This window comes from Ursus arctos, unplaced genomic scaffold (assembly GCF_023065955.2).
Source record: "Ursus arctos isolate Adak ecotype North America unplaced genomic scaffold, UrsArc2.0 scaffold_7, whole genome shotgun sequence".
Classification (NCBI taxonomy): domain Eukaryota; kingdom Metazoa; phylum Chordata; class Mammalia; order Carnivora; family Ursidae; genus Ursus; species Ursus arctos.
This window is the reverse complement of record NW_026623089.1, coordinates 82,895,465-82,912,275: the sequence shown is the minus strand read 5'-3', so window position 1 is coordinate 82,912,275 and position 16,811 is coordinate 82,895,465. Positions and strand designations below refer to the sequence as shown.

The 16,811-nt window shown below is 41.6% G+C and overlaps 1 protein-coding gene across 2 annotated transcripts in view; it reads right to left on the bottom strand.

Moving 5' to 3' along the window:
- The window catches only part of ERO1B (endoplasmic reticulum oxidoreductase 1 beta), a 61,506-nt gene extending 46,968 nt beyond the window's left edge, over positions 1 to 14,538 (bottom strand). For both annotated transcript variants that reach the window (XM_026504016.4, XM_044385984.3), the window contains exons 1-2: positions 14,206 to 14,538; positions 1,220 to 1,339 (exon numbers count right to left, since the gene is read on the bottom strand). In XM_026504016.4, the coding sequence (XP_026359801.1) occupies positions 1,220 to 1,339; positions 14,206 to 14,307 (222 nt within the window). In that variant the 5' untranslated portion in view covers positions 14,308 to 14,538. The remainder of the gene's footprint in view (positions 1 to 1,219; positions 1,340 to 14,205) is intronic.
- Between the last annotated feature and the right edge of the window lie 2,273 nt (positions 14,539 to 16,811).

Below are 16,811 nucleotides of genomic sequence, written 5' to 3'. Positions count from 1 at the left end.
GAAAAGGAGTAGATGTCACCTGAATACCCTTGACTTGGAGACAAATGCATTAACTGGATCACAGCACTACCCTCCCCTGGCAGAGTAGGATACTCCCGTTACACACGGAGTAATTTCATTAAATTGGTTAGAACGTGTTCTTAGGACATTGTTATTTTTGCCTACCCAACTTTCATTTTTCCTTCTTCTGTAATATCCCCTAATATTCCTTTGAGAAACAATCACTCAGCCTTCTATTTATGCAAATCGGATTGTTAACCAAAATGTCTTTTCCTCTTTTGGTCAATTAGACCAATTAGATACCTGTATAAGTGTTTTTCCAGAAATCTGGGAGAAATTTCTCCCAGAAATTTGGCACCTGTATAAAGTATTGCAAAAATACAGGAAATGGCTGAGCCAAAATTTTGGTGGTGACATAAAAAGAATGGCCATTAGTTCCTGCTCTGATTTTTCTTATCCTCAGAAATATATAAAGACTAAGATAGCTATATAGAATCAGGATTAAAAAAGAAAATCATGCTCAATTTTTTAAATAAACTAAAAATGAAAATCAAAGAAATTATAAACCCAATTGAATACTGAGAGCAGTAGTACAGCAAAGCATAACAGCAGCATTTACCATATTGTTCTTAAACTTAAAATACTGCTCTTTTGAATATTGCGTTATTGTTGCTACCTTTAAACTGTCATTGGTTACTCTGTAAAGGTCTAGAGTAGAGGTCAGATTTAAGAACCAACTCTGCAGTATTACTCTGAAGGGTGTTCTGCTCTCTCCCCAGCCTGGTTTGGCAGCCCTTCCAGTGAGCTCCCCAGGAAATGTCTGCGGCTGTGGTACTTACACTGCGAACAGCACTAACACAGGACACGGCCGGCCGTCAGCACAACACAGAGCCCGGGTAGCAGTCTACACGGCAAAGCCTAACTTACAACCAAGGCTGACAAATAAGTCTGTGGCAATTTCAGCTTCTGTAAAAGGAGTCTCTGTCTCAAAACCAAAACTGAAAGATGAGGCATTCCCCAAACATAGGAAGAGGGTTCAGGTTCCTTGTGTTCAAAAAGACAATCAGGTTTCACTACAATACTTGATATGTTCCACAGATAAAAAACACATAGAGTGCTGAGAGTCAAAACGGGTTTTCAAAAGGGTCATACAGTCACATCTGTAGACAGCTATGTAAAAAACTTTTTCTACTAACAGAATCAAAAATTATAACTATACCTTGTAATAACGGAAGTAGTCTCGCTCTTGCAATTTTTTTATTTTGGGGAAGATTTTGAAGGTGTTAAAGTTATCAATGCTATCAATATCGCACAGGCAATCATCCAGGACTCCGGTGACCTAGGGGTGAAATACATATATATACAGATACATATAAAATTTAAAATATGTAAATTATAGCTATTTCAACCTTAACAAATCTGTACTATTATATAAAAAGATCATTCATTCATTCAAGGTAACTAGCCTTTGTTAAGATACGTAACATTAAAGGGGTGCCTGGGTGGCTCAGTTAGTTAAGCCTCTGCCTTCAGCTCGGGTGGTGATCCCAGGGTCCTGGGATTGAGCCCTGTGTCAGGCTCCCTGCTCAGTGGGGAGCCTGCTTCTCCCTCTCTCTCTGCTACTCTCTCATTCATTCTCTCTCTCTCAAATAAAATCCTTTAAAAAAAAAGATACATAACATTAAAGCAATCATTTACTTTTTACTATGGCCCATTAAGTAAAAAACAATAGAGGGATTAGATATACCTAATCTGAAGAACTAAGCATTATTGTTTAGAGGCTAGAGAAATATATTGAATGTTCCTTCCCGTCCCCAAACATACATAAAATCCAAGAAGTAGTTGCAATGCTAAAGCAATTTCTTCCAAGACTAACCTAAAAGTCATAGACTGTAATAATATTGCTGTGTAACCTATCTTTCTTTTCTATTGCCATTTATGGAACGCTTATGTGATAGGCATAGTGCTAAGAACATTTCATGTTACCTCATTTATTCTTTAAAAATTCTATGAAATAGGTATTATTATCCTCATTTTATACATAAGAAAATTAAGGCTGAGCATGGTTAAAATAATTTTTCCAAAGTAGAAATGAGACTTAGTCCCAAGTCAATCCCACTTAAAAATACATGCTGTATCCACTACTCAAGGTATACACTAACTAATATTTACAAAATGAGTTCAGAATCCAAAACTTCCATAAAACATTCTTTACGTAAATTAAAAAATGGGACTCACTGACATCCACATCTTGGATGAATCTTCAGGGAATCAGGCTGAGTGAAAAAAGCCAACCCCAAAAGGCTACATACTATGATTTCATTTATACAACATTTTTTAAGTGGAGAACAGTTTATTGGTTGCCAGGGCTTAAGGACTGGAGTAGATATAGGAATTGGAGACAGGGAGAAGGGTAGAAAGGAGGTAAGTGTGGTTATAAAAGGGCAAGAGGAGGAGAGCCTGGGTGGCTCAGTCTGTTGAGCTTCCGACTCTTGGTTTTGGCTCAAGTCGGGATCTCAGGGTTGTGAGACCAAGCCTCACAGTGAGCAACCTGCCCTGTGCTCAGTGGGGGGTCTGCCCGAGAGTCTCTCTCTCTCTCTCCCTATTCCTCTGCCCCTCCCCACTCCCTCTCTAAAAAATTAATTAAATGTCTTAATAAAGGGCAAGAGGAAGGACCCTTGTGGTGATAAAATTGTTCAGGATCTTGACTCTGGTGGTGGATACACAAACCTAAAGGTGGGATGAAAGGGAACCGCATACACACAGACACAAGTGAGACGAGGGGGGATCTGAGTAAGACCAGCAGTGCGTCAACGTCCTGGTGATGATACTGCACTATATGTGGGAAACCTAGACACAGTGTAGGTGGCATTTTTTTCTATTATTTCTTACAACTTAATGGAACCTACAATTATATCAATTAAAATTAAAATTAAAAAAATAAAATAAAAATAAAAACAAAAATGGGACCCAGGTTGTTAAAGATCATTCTTGTGATCCATTGGAGGGATCTATGCAAAGATGATCAGAAAACGGAACTTCCCAGTTGCTGCTTTGTCAAGCTTTTCCCCTAGGAATGCAAATGTGTCCCCACCTACAACAGAAAGAGTCAGAGGTATATTATCTTTGAAGAACAAAGGAAGTGTAGATTGCTCTGGGTAGCATGGACATTTTAACTATGTTAATTCTTCCAATCCATGATCATGGAATATTTTTCCATCTTTTTATGTCTTCCTCAATGTCTTTCAAGAATGATTTACAGTTTCTAGAATATAGGTCCTTTACATCTCTGGTTAAGTTAATTCCAAGGTAACTTATGGTTTTTGGTGCTATTGTAAATGGGATGGATTCCATAATTTCTCTTTCTTCAGTCTCATTATTCGTGTATAGAAATGCAACTGATTTCTGGGCATTGATTTTGTATCCCGCCACATTACTGAATTGCTCTATAACTTCTAATAGTTTGGGAGTGGATTCTTTTGGGTTTTCCATATAGAGTATCATGTCATCTGCGAAGAGAGACATTTTGACTTCTTCTTTGCTGATTTGGATACCTTCGATCCCTTTTCGTTGTCTGATTGCTGTTGCAAGGACTTCTAGTACTATGTTGAATAATAGTGGCGAGAGTGGGCATCCTTGTCGTGTTCCTGATCTTAAGGGAAAGACTTCCAGCTTTTCCCCATTGAGAATAATATTTGCTGTAGGCTTTTCATAGATGGCTTTTATGAGATTGAGAAATGTACCCTCTATCCCTACACTCTAAAGGGTTTTAATCAGGAAAGGATGCTGTATTTTGTCAAATGCTTTTTCAGCATCAATTGAGAGGATCATATGGTTCCTGAGTATTTTCTTGTTGATATAATGTATCACGCTGATTGATTTGTGAATATTGAACCACGCTTGCATCCCAGGTATGAATCCCACTTGATCATGATGGATAATCCTTTTAATGTACTGTTGGATTCTATTAGCAAGTATCTTGTTGAGGATTTTGGCGTCCATATTCATCAGGGAAATCGGTCTGTAATTCTCCTTTTTGATGGGGTCTTTGCCTGGTTTGGGGATCAAGGTAATATTGGCCTCATAGAATGAGTTTGGTAGCTTTCCTTCTGTTTCTATTTTTTGAAATAGCTTTAGGAGAATAGGTATTATTTCTTCTTTGAATGTTTGGTAGAATTCCCCAGGAAAACCGTCGGGCCTGGAGTTTTGTTATTTGGAAGGTTGTTTATCACTAACTCAATTTCTTCATAATTAATTGGCCTGTTTAAGAAATCAATTTCTTCCTGTTTCAGTCTTGGTAGTTTATAGGTTTCCAGGAAGGCCTCCATCTCTTCCAGATTGCTTAGTTTATTGGCATATAGCTGTTGATAAAAGTTTCTAATAATCCTTCCAATTTCAATGGTGTTGGTCATGACCTCTCCTTTTTCATTCATAATTTTAATAATTTGGGTCCTTTCTCTTTTCTTTTGATAAGTCTTGCCAGTGGTCTGTCAATTTTATTGATTCTCTCAAAGAACCAGTTTCTAGTCCTGTTGATCTGCTCTACTGTACTTCTGGTTTCTGATTCATTGATTTCAGCTCTAATTTTGGTCAACTGCTTCCTCGTGCGTGGATTAGGCCTGTCCCTCTGTTGCTGTTCCAGCTTCCTGAGGTGAGAATATAAAAACTGCATTTTAGATTTTTTTAGATTTTTCTATTCTTTTGAGTGAGGCTTGGATGGCTATGTATTTCCCCCTTAGGACTGCCTTTGCAGTATCCCATAGGTTTTGGACCTATGTGTTTTCATACTTGTTGGTCTCCATAAATTGTTTAAATTGAGTTTTGATTTCCTGGTTTATCGAGTCATTCCTGAGCAGGATGGTTCTTAGTCTCCAAGTGTTTGAGTTTCTTCCAAATTTTTCCTTGTGGTTGAGTTCCAATTTCAGAGCGTTGTGGTCTGAGAATATGCAGGGGATAATTTCAATCTTTTGGTATCGGTTGAGACCTGTTTTGTGCCCCAGAACATGGTCTATTCTTGAGAATGTTGCATGGGCATTAGAATAGAATGAGTATTCTTTGGTTCTGGGGTGTAGTGTTCTATATATATCTATGAGGTCCAACTCGTCGAGGTTGGCATTCAAAGCCTTTGATTCTTTGCTTAGTTTTTACCAGGGTGTTCTGTCTATTTCTGATAGTGGAGTGTTGAGGTCCCCTACTATTAATGTATTTTTATCTATATGTCTCTTTATTGTGGTTAAGAGTTGGCTTGTGTATCCTGCTGCTCCCCTGTTGGGGGCATAGATATTTATAATTGTCATATCCACTTGTTGAATACTTCCTTTAAGAATAATATAGTGCCCTTCTGCGTCTCTAACTATAGTCTCTAGTTTAAAATCCAGTTTATCTGATATGAGAATTGCTACCCCAGCTTTCTTTTGAGGTCCATTTGCAGGAAAGATGGTACTCCATCCCCTTACTCTCAGTCTGAATGCATCTTTGGGATCGAAATGAGTCTCTTGTAGACAGCAAATGGATGGGTCATGTCTTTTTATCCAATCTGCAACCCTGTGCCTTTATGGGAGCGTTTAAACCATTTACATTGGCACTAAGAACTGAAAGATAGAATTTTAATGATGCCATGTTGCCAGTAAAGTCTTTGTTTGTATCGGTTGTAACTTTCTTTTCTGTATCACTCTTGGGGCCTTTTTACCTTTATAGAACCCCCGTTAATATCTCCTGTAGGGCTGGTTTCGTGGTTACGAAATTGGTTAATGACTGGCGATTCTGAAATGTCTTTATTTCTCCATCAATTCTGAATGACAACCTTGCTGGATCAAAATACCAAGTTCAGGTCATGATCTCTAGGGAAGAAGCAGGCTCATAGCGGAGGAGCCTGATGTGGGGCTCGATCCCATAACGCCGGGATCACGCCCTGAGCTGAAGGCAGACGCTTAACCGCTGTGCCACCCAGGCGCCCCAAGATAAAAAGCTTCTGCACAGCCAAGGAAACAATCAAAAAAACTAAGAGGCAGCCCACGGAATGGTAGAATATATTTGCAAAGGACACTACAGATAAAGGACTGGTATCCAAGATCTACAAAGAACTTCTCAAACTCAATACACGAGAAACAAATAAACAAATCAAAAAATGGGCAGAAGATATGAACAGACACTTTTCCAATGAAGACATACAAATGGCCAACAGACACATGAAAAAAATGTTCAAAATCATTAGCCATCAGGGAAATTCAAATCAAAACCACACTGAGATACCACCTTACGCCAGTTAGAATGGCAAAAATAGACAAGGCAAGAAACAATAATTGTTGGAGAGGATGTGGAGAAAGGGGATCCCTCCTACATTGTTGGTGGGAATGCAAGTTAGTACAGCCACTCTGGAAAACAGTGTGGAGGTCCCTTAAAAAGTTAAAAATTGAGCTACCCTATGATCCAGCCATTGCACTACTGGGTGTTTACCCCAAAGATACAGATGTAGTGAAGAGAAGGGCCATATGCACCCCAATGTTCATAGCAGCATTGTCCACAATAGCTAAATCGTGGAAGGAGCCGAGATGCCCTTCAACAGACGAATGGATTAAGAAGCTATGGTCCAAATATACAATGGAGTATTACTCAGCTATCAGAAAGAACGAATTCTCAACATTTGCTGCAACATGGATGGCACTGGAGGAGATAATGCTAAGTGAAATAAGTCAAGCAGAGAAAGACAATTATCATATGATTTCTCTCATCTATGGAACATAAGAACTAGGATGATCGGTAGGGGAAGAAAGGGATAAAGAAGGGGGGGTAATCAGAAGGGGGAATGAAACATGAGAGACTATGGACTCTGAGAAACAAACTGAGGGCCTCAGCGGGGAGGGGGGTGGGGGACTGGGATAGACCGGTGATGGGTAGTAAGGAGGGCACGTATTGCATGGTGCACTGGGTGTTATACGCAACTAATGAAGCATCGAACTTCACATCGGAATCCGGGGATGTACTGTATGGTGACTAACACAATATAACAAAAAATCATTAAAAAAAAAAAAAGAACAAAGGATCGTTAACAACAATTTTGGCTCTAGAATTCCAGATGCTTTACTATCCTGGTTACTAAGATCCTGTCACTAACTCCACTGAATTTCATTCCATTTCTCTAGCTTACTATTTATAAAACTTCAAATTCTAAGTATTGCAGGGGGTAGGGGGAGCAGAAATACCAACTGACAACTTTCCAGGTTTTAAAAATATTTTATCCAGTGATTGCTCTTACAAATTTTTCTTAAATTCTTCCTTTTTAGTAAACCACCATATTCTGGGTTTTTTGTTTGGTTTTTTAAAATATCTTAATTGTGGTAGAGGCTGGGGTAAGGTATACAAAATTATCATGTATTTATGTCTAACTCTTAAAGACAACTACTAAGACAAAAACCTGCATATCACCAAAAATTTTTAAAAACATTAATAGAGGGGTACCTGGATGCCTCATAGGTTGAGCACCTGACTTGGTTTCAGTTCAGGTCATGATCTCAGGGTCCTGAGATGGAGGCTCAGGCTGTCCCTTCAGGCTTCCTGCTCAGCAGGGAACCTGCTTCTCTCCTTCTCCCCACCCTCCACCCCTTCTCTTTCTAAAATAAATAATCTTGAAAAAAAATAGAAATAGAATAGAAATAGAATAGAAAAAGAATTATCTTTTAAGTCCCTTTCTAAATACCCCCCCCCCGGAGGTAGAATATCTTATTTTTGTTAATTTCTTTACTCTTCCTTGCAATTTCATCACATATGCTATATCCCTAAACAATATAGAGGGTTTTTTTTTTAACTTTAATATTAATGGCATCTATTGTGTGAATTATATTGTGATGTGCTTCTTTTGCTAATATGTTGACAGCTACCCATCATGAGTTTTATGCTCATTCATTTTCCCTGCTATAAATGTTGCATTATATTAAAATATCACAATGTATTTGTTCTGTTGTTGACCTGGAAGGTAGGCAGAATAATGCCCCTCAAGGATATCCATGCCCTAGTTCCTGAAGCCCGTGAATATGTTACAGTACACAGCAAAAGTGACTGTGCAGACATGATTAAGGATCTTGAGATGTAAGATTACACTGGATTATTTAAGTGGACTCAACACTAAGACCCTTGTAAGAGGAAGACAAGAGTGTCAGAGTCAGACTGGAAGATGCTATACTACTGGCTTTTAAGACCGTGGAAAAGGACACATGGCAGAACACGGCAGCCTCTAGAAGCCTGCAAAAGGGAAGGAAGGATTGTCCACTAGAGCCTCCAGAAGAAATGCAGCCTTGCTGATTCCTTGATTTGATCCAGTAGAAACCGCTTGCAGACTTGTGGCCTATAGATCATGCGATCATAAACTTGTATTGTTTTAAGCCACAAATCTGTGGTAATTTGTTAGAGCAGCAATAGGAAACGGATGCAACCCATAGTCACGTTGTTTCCAGATTAAGTTAAAGAACAAGGCTACACAAACATATTTTTCATTATCTCCCTATATATGTAAGAGTTTCTCCAGCTTATATGCTTACAAGTGGAATTACTACAGCTCATTTCTGAAATAGGTATACCAGTTTACAATCCTACCAACCGCAGACAGAAGTTATGCTAAACCATATCCTTACCAATAGTTGATGCTTTTTTAATTTTTACCAACCTAGTAAGCATGAAAGGGTATCTAATTTTTGTACTAATGAAGTATAATATTTTATGGTCTATAAGACATTTGTATTTCTTCTTGTGTGAAATACCTGTCTTTCATTTTTCTACTGAGTTGTCTTTTTCATATTAACAGGCAGGAATCAATACTTTTTCCCTCTGCTGGTACATTCTTCCAGGAACTCCAACCAGACATATTATATTAAACCATGTCTCTTAATTAAGCTTTAAAATTTACTATCCCATTATCTCTCTGAGCTTCATTCTGAATAATTAATTTGCTTTTATTTTCCATTCATTCATTCATTCATTCATTCATTCAACATATTTGAGGATCTACCTAACGTAAGCCTTGCACTGTTCTAACTGCTGGGAGTGCAGAAGTGAAAGAAAAAAGAAAAGAAAAGAAAAAAGAAAAGAAAAGAAAAGAACACAAAAGAAAAGAAAAGAAAAAAACAGACAAAAATCTCTGCCCTCCATGAGCTTATATTCTCACAGGAAAGGGGGAAAAAAAAAAGAATGAGCCAAGTACAGAGTCTGTCAGAAGGTAATAAAGTAATAGGAAAACGAGGGAATGGAGACAGGCATTGCAGGACTGAGTTGTTACTGTTTGTTTTTGCCTTTTTGGGGTAAGATTTTATTTATTTATTTGATAGAGAGCACAAGAAGGCAGAATGGCAGACAGAGGGGCAGGGAGAGGGAGAGGAGAAGCAGGCTCCCCGCTGAGCAGAGGGCCCCTTGCCGTGAGGAGCTCGATCCCCAGCCAAAAGTGGATGCTTAACCAACTAAGCCACCCAGGTGCCCTGATACTATTTTCAAAAGGAGAGTTATAAAAGGTCTCAGTGAATTTTTGGCAATACTTAAAGGAGGAAAAGGAACAAGCCACCCAATTGGGGGGGGGGGGAGCATTCTAGATACCGGGAACACAAAATATAAATGCCCCAAGGCAGTCAGCTTGCCCAAAGTTTCTGAGGAACAATAAGGAGGACTATGTAGTAGGTGAAAAGGAGAAACAGGAGACGATTATAAGACTCCGGCTTTACTGGAACTTGGGGTTTTCTCACACCAACCAATTTTCCAACTCTCCAACACCAACTGGATGCCCAATTCAGTTCTGATACCACCTGGAGTTAGAGCAGACCTCACAGAATTAAAGGCTCAAATCATACAGACTGTCCTCACCTTAGATATCAGTCTCAATTTCCAAGCCACCTGTACTACTGACTGACCAGCTATAAATTGGGGCTTCCCACTACTCTCCAGCTCAGTAATTTGCAATGGCTTACAAAACCAGGAAAACACTTATGTTTAGTGGTTTACTGTGAAAAATACAACTCAGAAGGCCAAATAGAATAGACAGGGGCATAGGGTACTGGGAGGTGCAAGTACAGACCTTCCCTGCCTCCGAGCCACCCTCCCAGTAAGGGTCTGTATTTACCCACCCGGAAACTCATCAATCTTGTTTTAAGAGCTTTTACAGAGCTCAATCTCCAGCACCCCTCTCCCTATCCCAGGGGTCATCGGTGCAGCTGAAAGAGGAGAAATAAGCAAAGGATACCAGAAAGACTAGCCTGAAAGGATGAAAATCAAAAAAGTACAGCATCCTGCAAGCCCAAAGAAAAAAAGTATTTCAAGGAGAGTAATGGGGGAGGGGGGAAATGTGGGGAAAAAATGCTTCTATAGGTAAAGCTAAGGTTTAAAAACTAACTATTGGCTTTAATGACAAGAAAGACATTAGTGATCTTGACAAGAGCAGTTTCTGAGGAGCGGAAGGGGCAAAAGTCTGACTGGAGCAGGCTGAAGAGAGGACCAGAATGGAAGGAATAAGGATAATTCCTTTGAGGAGTTTTTCCTATGGAGGAGAACAGAAAAATGGAGCTGAGTCAGGAGAGATGAACGGGTCGAGAGAGACTGTAAATTAGAATTAACACTATGTTTTAGAATGACAGTTAACAGTCCATCAGACAAGGAAAAATTAAATGATCCAGGAGAGAAAGGGAAGATCTGCTTGAGCCATGTCCTTGAAAGAAGGAATGGAACCTAATATACAAGAGAGGGATTGGCCTTTGATAAGAGTTCAGTTCATCAACGATAATCCACTGAAAGTCATGATGCGTGGGTACAAAGACTAATAGGTAAACACATATGGATTACATTGATTACTCCAATTTTGTTAGTGAAGTATGAAGCTTAGAAAAGGGAAAGTATTGGAGGATTAAGTAGAAAAAGACATAAAATGGTTGCCTGATTCAGTAATCATTTCTTCTGCTGGATATAATCAGCTATCTAATCCATCCACTGAGTTTTTAATTTCAGCTCTAGAAATTCCATCACATTATGTTTTAATTTTTTTTATCATTCTTTAAAATCCTTTCAGGTCAGGGTCTTTCTGTCTCTGCCCCCCAGCCCTTGGTATTTAATGTGTTTAAACTGGGTCTGATAGTTTCAGAATCTAAGGTCATCACAGGTCTTTTTCCATAGTCTATATTTCTAGTACCTCATTCACGGTGCCTCATGTTTGGTGAATTTTTCAGGGCCTGGGTTGAAAATAAATTCCTCCAGAGGGGATGGATATTTACTTTTATCAGTAAACTGGGGGCATACCAACCTGGGTCTGCTGTAAATTAAATTTTCCACTAGAAGTTTTTCCCAGCATAGGTGCCATGAATTTGGCCTGTAAACCTTTGTAAGGGCTGGCTCGTGGTTATAGATTCTCAAGGGAGTCTCTTCCCCCTTCCCTAGCAAGTTTCTTACTTTTCCCTTATTACTGGTAGGATTCATATCCCACATTGAGAATGTAGGTCTTTGGAGTTCAAGCTTTATGGCGCAGTCTCCTTTTAGTTTCCTCTCTTTGGGCACACAAAGAGTGTTTTATTTCTTGTCTGTATCGCACCAAGGATCACAGCAGAAAGTCAAGATCTTCAGGGTTGGGGGGAAATCCTCAGGGTTATGGACTGGAACACACTTTTTGAGTCTCAAGATCAGCTTTCCATCGGGAATGGGGGGGGGGGCCTCTATGTATTCCCTGATTTCATAACACCTCAGATGCATTTAGAAAGACCTAAAAACACATCTGACTAAAATTACTTCTTTACAGGAAGATTAACTCATCATACCATTTGTATACACTAGGTCTTTCATTCGTAGTGCTTCCCAGACTACAAAGCACATTTGCATTTAATTTATAAGAAAACAGGGTATGAGAGATGCCTGGGTGGCTCAGTTGGTTAAGCATCTGACTTTGGCTCAGGTCATGGTCTCCAGGTCCTGGGATCAAGCCCCGAGTTGGTCTCGCTCTGCTTTCCCCCTACCCCTGCTCATGCTATATCACATAAATAAAATCTTAAAAAAAAAAAAAAAAGAAAAAGAAAAGGAAAGAAAAAAGAAAATGGGGTATGAGATATACAAATGCCTATCATTTTATGTGCTCAAAAATAACTTTATGCTTTCATTGCAAGGAGACATATTCAATATATTCCTCTTCTTAAATGATTTCTTATAAATACAGGTATTTAAAAAAAAACAAATTTTTCCCTTTATACTTTAGCGGAATTTTTTCTCCCCCCTCCCAATTTAGTATATGTAAGAGAAGTGAAAGAACTTATTTCCACTTTTTTGTTTTCCTGGATCTCCCTCTGCTTTATTTCGATACCCTAAAGAAGCAAGCATACGGAGATATACTGTACAGAAGAAAAAGGTGCCTACTAGGGCTCCAGTTTAATCTTGTTCACTTGAGAAGTGATATTAGTCATGTAAGCTGTCTCAACTTCAGTTACCTCAATAGCTCCACCTCTGGGAGGCAGATCCAATAAAATGAGATAATATATATTTAAACATGTTAGAAATTAAAATACTATTTATAATATGCTCCAACACTATATTAGAAAATACGACCGGAAACAAAAACCAAATGTATCCACTTCTGAGGATTGTTTGGCACCATGCTACTTTGAATATGCACAAATCTTTAATTTCTGAACTATATGTATTCATTTGGACATGATAAAATGACATATATTCATTTGGGTATAATAAAAGTAAACATGCAATTGTAAAACAGTAACATATGTAATTAGTAGATGAAAAAAACCTAAAGTTTCCAGATTGATGACAAAGTATACAATATGTACTATAAAAAGAAAAAAATGAGAAAAATCTCCTTTTAGAAAAATATCTACATGTATATTCCACCCAAAAACTATCACCCAACCAATAGCTAGAAAATAATTTTGCTAAAGACAATTTGGAAAATTTACTTTTTAGAAGATTTCCAGTTTTCCACTATTTCAGTGTTTTCTAAGCAGGGTTCAAAAGGTAGTTCAGAGGATAAATGCATTACAGTTACTTACAAACAAGTCTTGTTTAAAATTGCTGCCCCCTGGGTCACTTGCAGATCCACTACATCAGAACATGTGGCAGTGGGGCCAGAGAATCTGCATTTTTAACATGCTCACCAATACCAAAACCAAAACTCTGCCCCTTTTATTTTTATCAGATCATTTAAAAAATCATTTAAAAAATATTTTACACAAATAGCATACTCGGGCTTTCTGGGATTTAGTGCACAACACCATGCATGAAAAAAGTATGTGAATAAAGTCAGAAAAACATGTTTACTCATAGCTTCAGTTTTTCTCAGCAGTGAGCATTAATTGCTTCAAATGACATCTCCCCTCATTATCGCGCCACCTGAGACACTTCTCTCTCTCCCTCTCAGCAGTTTTGCCACTTTGCAGACAAGGCACAGCAGCACCTGGCAGGCTATTCCGATTCTTCTGTAGAAAGAAGCAAACAGGGCTCTCAAGGCAAAAAGCTCTGGTTTCCAAAACCCTCCATTTCCAGAGAAGTGAGAACACTTCTGCAATAAAGGTTTCACAGAGGCAGCCCCTAAATTCTAGTTTACTCTCCAGCCATCACCTCACTGAGAGGCCTTGTAAGGCCAGACACAGCCCTCCGCCCCCGTCCTGGAGATGCCACCTAGCAGACAGGGCACAAGTTGGGTAAAAAACAGCAGTCCCAAGCAAGGAAAGACGCTAGGGCAAGGGCAGAAGCCGAGGGGCTCTCTAGTCCAGAAGTTCAAGGAAGTCAAGTCTTGTCCCCCACCCGATCCACTCCACTTCTGCGGGGCGCGGGCATCCACCTGCACCTCCCCTCCCTCCCTGTTGAAGGGGAGGGTTTCACCATTTCTACGCGTGTTCTCCTCCCAAAACCGCTGAAGACGTTTTCATTCCCATCTCATCTCCCGCCACACTCCCAGCCGCTTAAAAAATCAGAAAGAAAACCGAAAACACCTCAGGGGACCGTCACCATCTTCCTCTTTTTACGGCCCCCACCCCACGAGCGTCGCCATCCCCGCTCACCACGCTAGGGGTTCGCAGACGTTTCCTGGACGTGGCGGTTCGGGTTCCAGCCCCCAGCCCTCTCCCCTCCCCAGAAGCCCCTCGTGGTCCGGCCCCGGCCCTCCCCGCGCCCCAGCTGCGGCCCGTTCGCCGCTACCGCCGCCGTTCGGCCGGGCGTCCCCGCCCCGCCATCACTCGGGCTCACCTGGGCCTCGACGACGCTCGGGAGGAAGCTCAGGGTGACCAGCAGCTGCACTGCGGCCGCCGCCCCCTGCCCAGCGCCGGCCCGCCGGGCCCCCCGGCTCATGCTGACCTCTCCCCCCACCGCGGCCGGCCGGGCCCCTCGGGGCCGGGCAACGGCGGGCGGCCCGAGCGACGACCCACGGGGACGGCTCCCGGCGGCTGAGAGACTCCAGGGTCAGAGGTCTGCACGCCCGTCCGGAGGCGGGGGCCGCTCTCCCCAGCTCCCGGCAGCTGCGAGTGAGGCTGAAGAGCCGAGCGCCCCCACCTCATCCCCTAGGCGGCCCCGCCTCCGGCTTCCCCTTCGCCCCGGCCACGCCCCCTCCGAGCACGGGGCCTTGTGGGAGTTGTGGTCCCGCGCAGCCGCGAGCCGGCCTCCTCCCGGAAGGCGGGGCCGGCGGCCGGGAAAACCCGGGAACTACAGCAGCGGAGGCTGCTCCGCCTCCCCGGGCCTCGGGCTCGAAGGCGGCCAATGAGGCAGGACCACGCGAGCCTCCAAAACAAGAGGCGGTGCGGGCCTTGCGGGCGGTGCGGGCGTGCGGACGGGGCTGTCTGCCCCTGCGCCGCCCGCAGTGCCGCGCCCCTCCCCCGGCAGTTGCTCCTGGAAACCGGGCGGGGTTTTTCCCTGTGTGGCAGTTCCCTGACACCGCACAGCCGGGAGGCTCCAGGATGCGCCGGGTGTGCGTTCTTTGTCTCGTTCAGTGTTCTGTAGCCTCCGATCTCCTGCAGGTACGTTAGTAAGCCCCCTGCGACCTGGGCAGGCGGCTCCGGCTCTTTCATTTCATACCCCGCAGAGGTGGACGTCATCCTCTTCCTCGTCCCACTCCCGCTCCTCTGCTGAGACAAACATAATGCACGTTGCAGAATGGGAACAAACCCAAACATTTATAATAATGTATGGGAATGGGGATAAACGCACAGAAGATCTTGGAGTGATACAGACTGGCTTCAGCTCCCACATCTAAAACATCCTAGTTTATTATGGGCTTCAGACTTACTGATGTTACTTAACCTCTGTGAGCCTTCATTTGTTCATCTGTAAGTGAATAATACCCACCTCGAACACTGTTTTAGGATTACAGAAGATTGTATACATAAAGGGCTTAGTATGGTGCCTAGCATAGAGGAAGTGTTCAATCAATGATAGCTGTTATTTATTAATAGCCTTGATTTCTGGAAAACTAGCAATACATCAGCTTACATATATGTAGTGTGTATTAGATTCCCATTGCTTCTATAACAAATTACCATAAATTTAGTGGCTTAAAACAAAACAAATCTATTATCTTAGAGTTCTGAAAATCAGAAGTCCAAATTAGATCAGCAGGGAGCATCTTCTAAAGGCTTTAGGTGATAATATGTTTCTTTGCCTTTCCCAGCTTCTAGAAGACACCTGCATTCCTTAACAGCTCGTAACTGTGTACCACATTGTCACATCTTCACTCCCTCACTTCTATTGTCACATGCCTTCTCTTGCTTACTCTAACCCTACTGCCTCCCTCTCATAAAGACCCCTGTGATTACATAGGGCCCACCCAGATAATCCAGAATCATCTCTCCACCTCAAAATTCTTAAGCACATCTGCAAACTCCTTTTTGCCATATAGGGTAACACACTGACAGGTTTTGGGGATGAGGGTGTGCACATCTTTGGGGGATAGTAATCAACCAACAAGTAGTGTGTTATACCTTTCTGAGCTTTTTTATAATTTGAGGGGCCTATGCAAAATGAAAATGCAGGGTCCTGTTTCAAAAGATGGTAAGAATTTCAAGACAGTGACAGCAGAGCATTAAACCAGGTGCGGGGCCTTTCTGAGCACAGAGCCCTGAGTGACCGCTCAGGCAGCATGCCCAGAAGCCAGTCACTTCAGTCTTCTTCCTCTTCTGCAGCTTAAAAACAAAAAGAATTTTTGCTTGACTCTTCCGGCGACTTTTCCAGGTTTCCTCTTCTTTGCCAAATCTCTATGTTCTATCCTCCCATTTCCTTCTGCCCCTCATGTAAATGTGCTCTATCCCCATCCTTCTGCTGAAGCTTTTCTCTTATCAAATCCAGTGGAATTTTGTTGTTTTTTTTTTCAAGATGCCTCATCTCTGCACTGTGTTTGATTTTATTGGCAACACATACTTTGTGGAATCATGTTATTTAAAAATTCTGGGAATTTTTTATAGTGGTTTAAAAAAAGACTAAGTGATAAATTTTCTTATAAAATCTCAGGTCCTTTAGCGGACCTTTTATCTCGGGTCCTCAGTGCTTGTGAAATCAAGGGCAGCAACCACGGTCTGTAGTTAGAGCCCTTCTAGATTTGTCCCTGCAGAACAATTTGTCCCTGCCATTCACCCATCAATGCTGATTGCTTTTAGTCCTTTGTCCTTCCTATCAAAATTCAAATTCCTTCTAGAATTTAGCTTGGAGGGAGGGAGCAAGCCCCTTGACTGACAACCCTACAAGTGTACAGGGAATGAGCAAGAGGTTACACAAATGAACAGTGAGTGTCACTGCCTTCAATCCTTAATAGAAAGGGAAGGGGGGTTGGGGCGCCTGGGTAGCGCAGTCGTTAAAGCGTCTGCCTT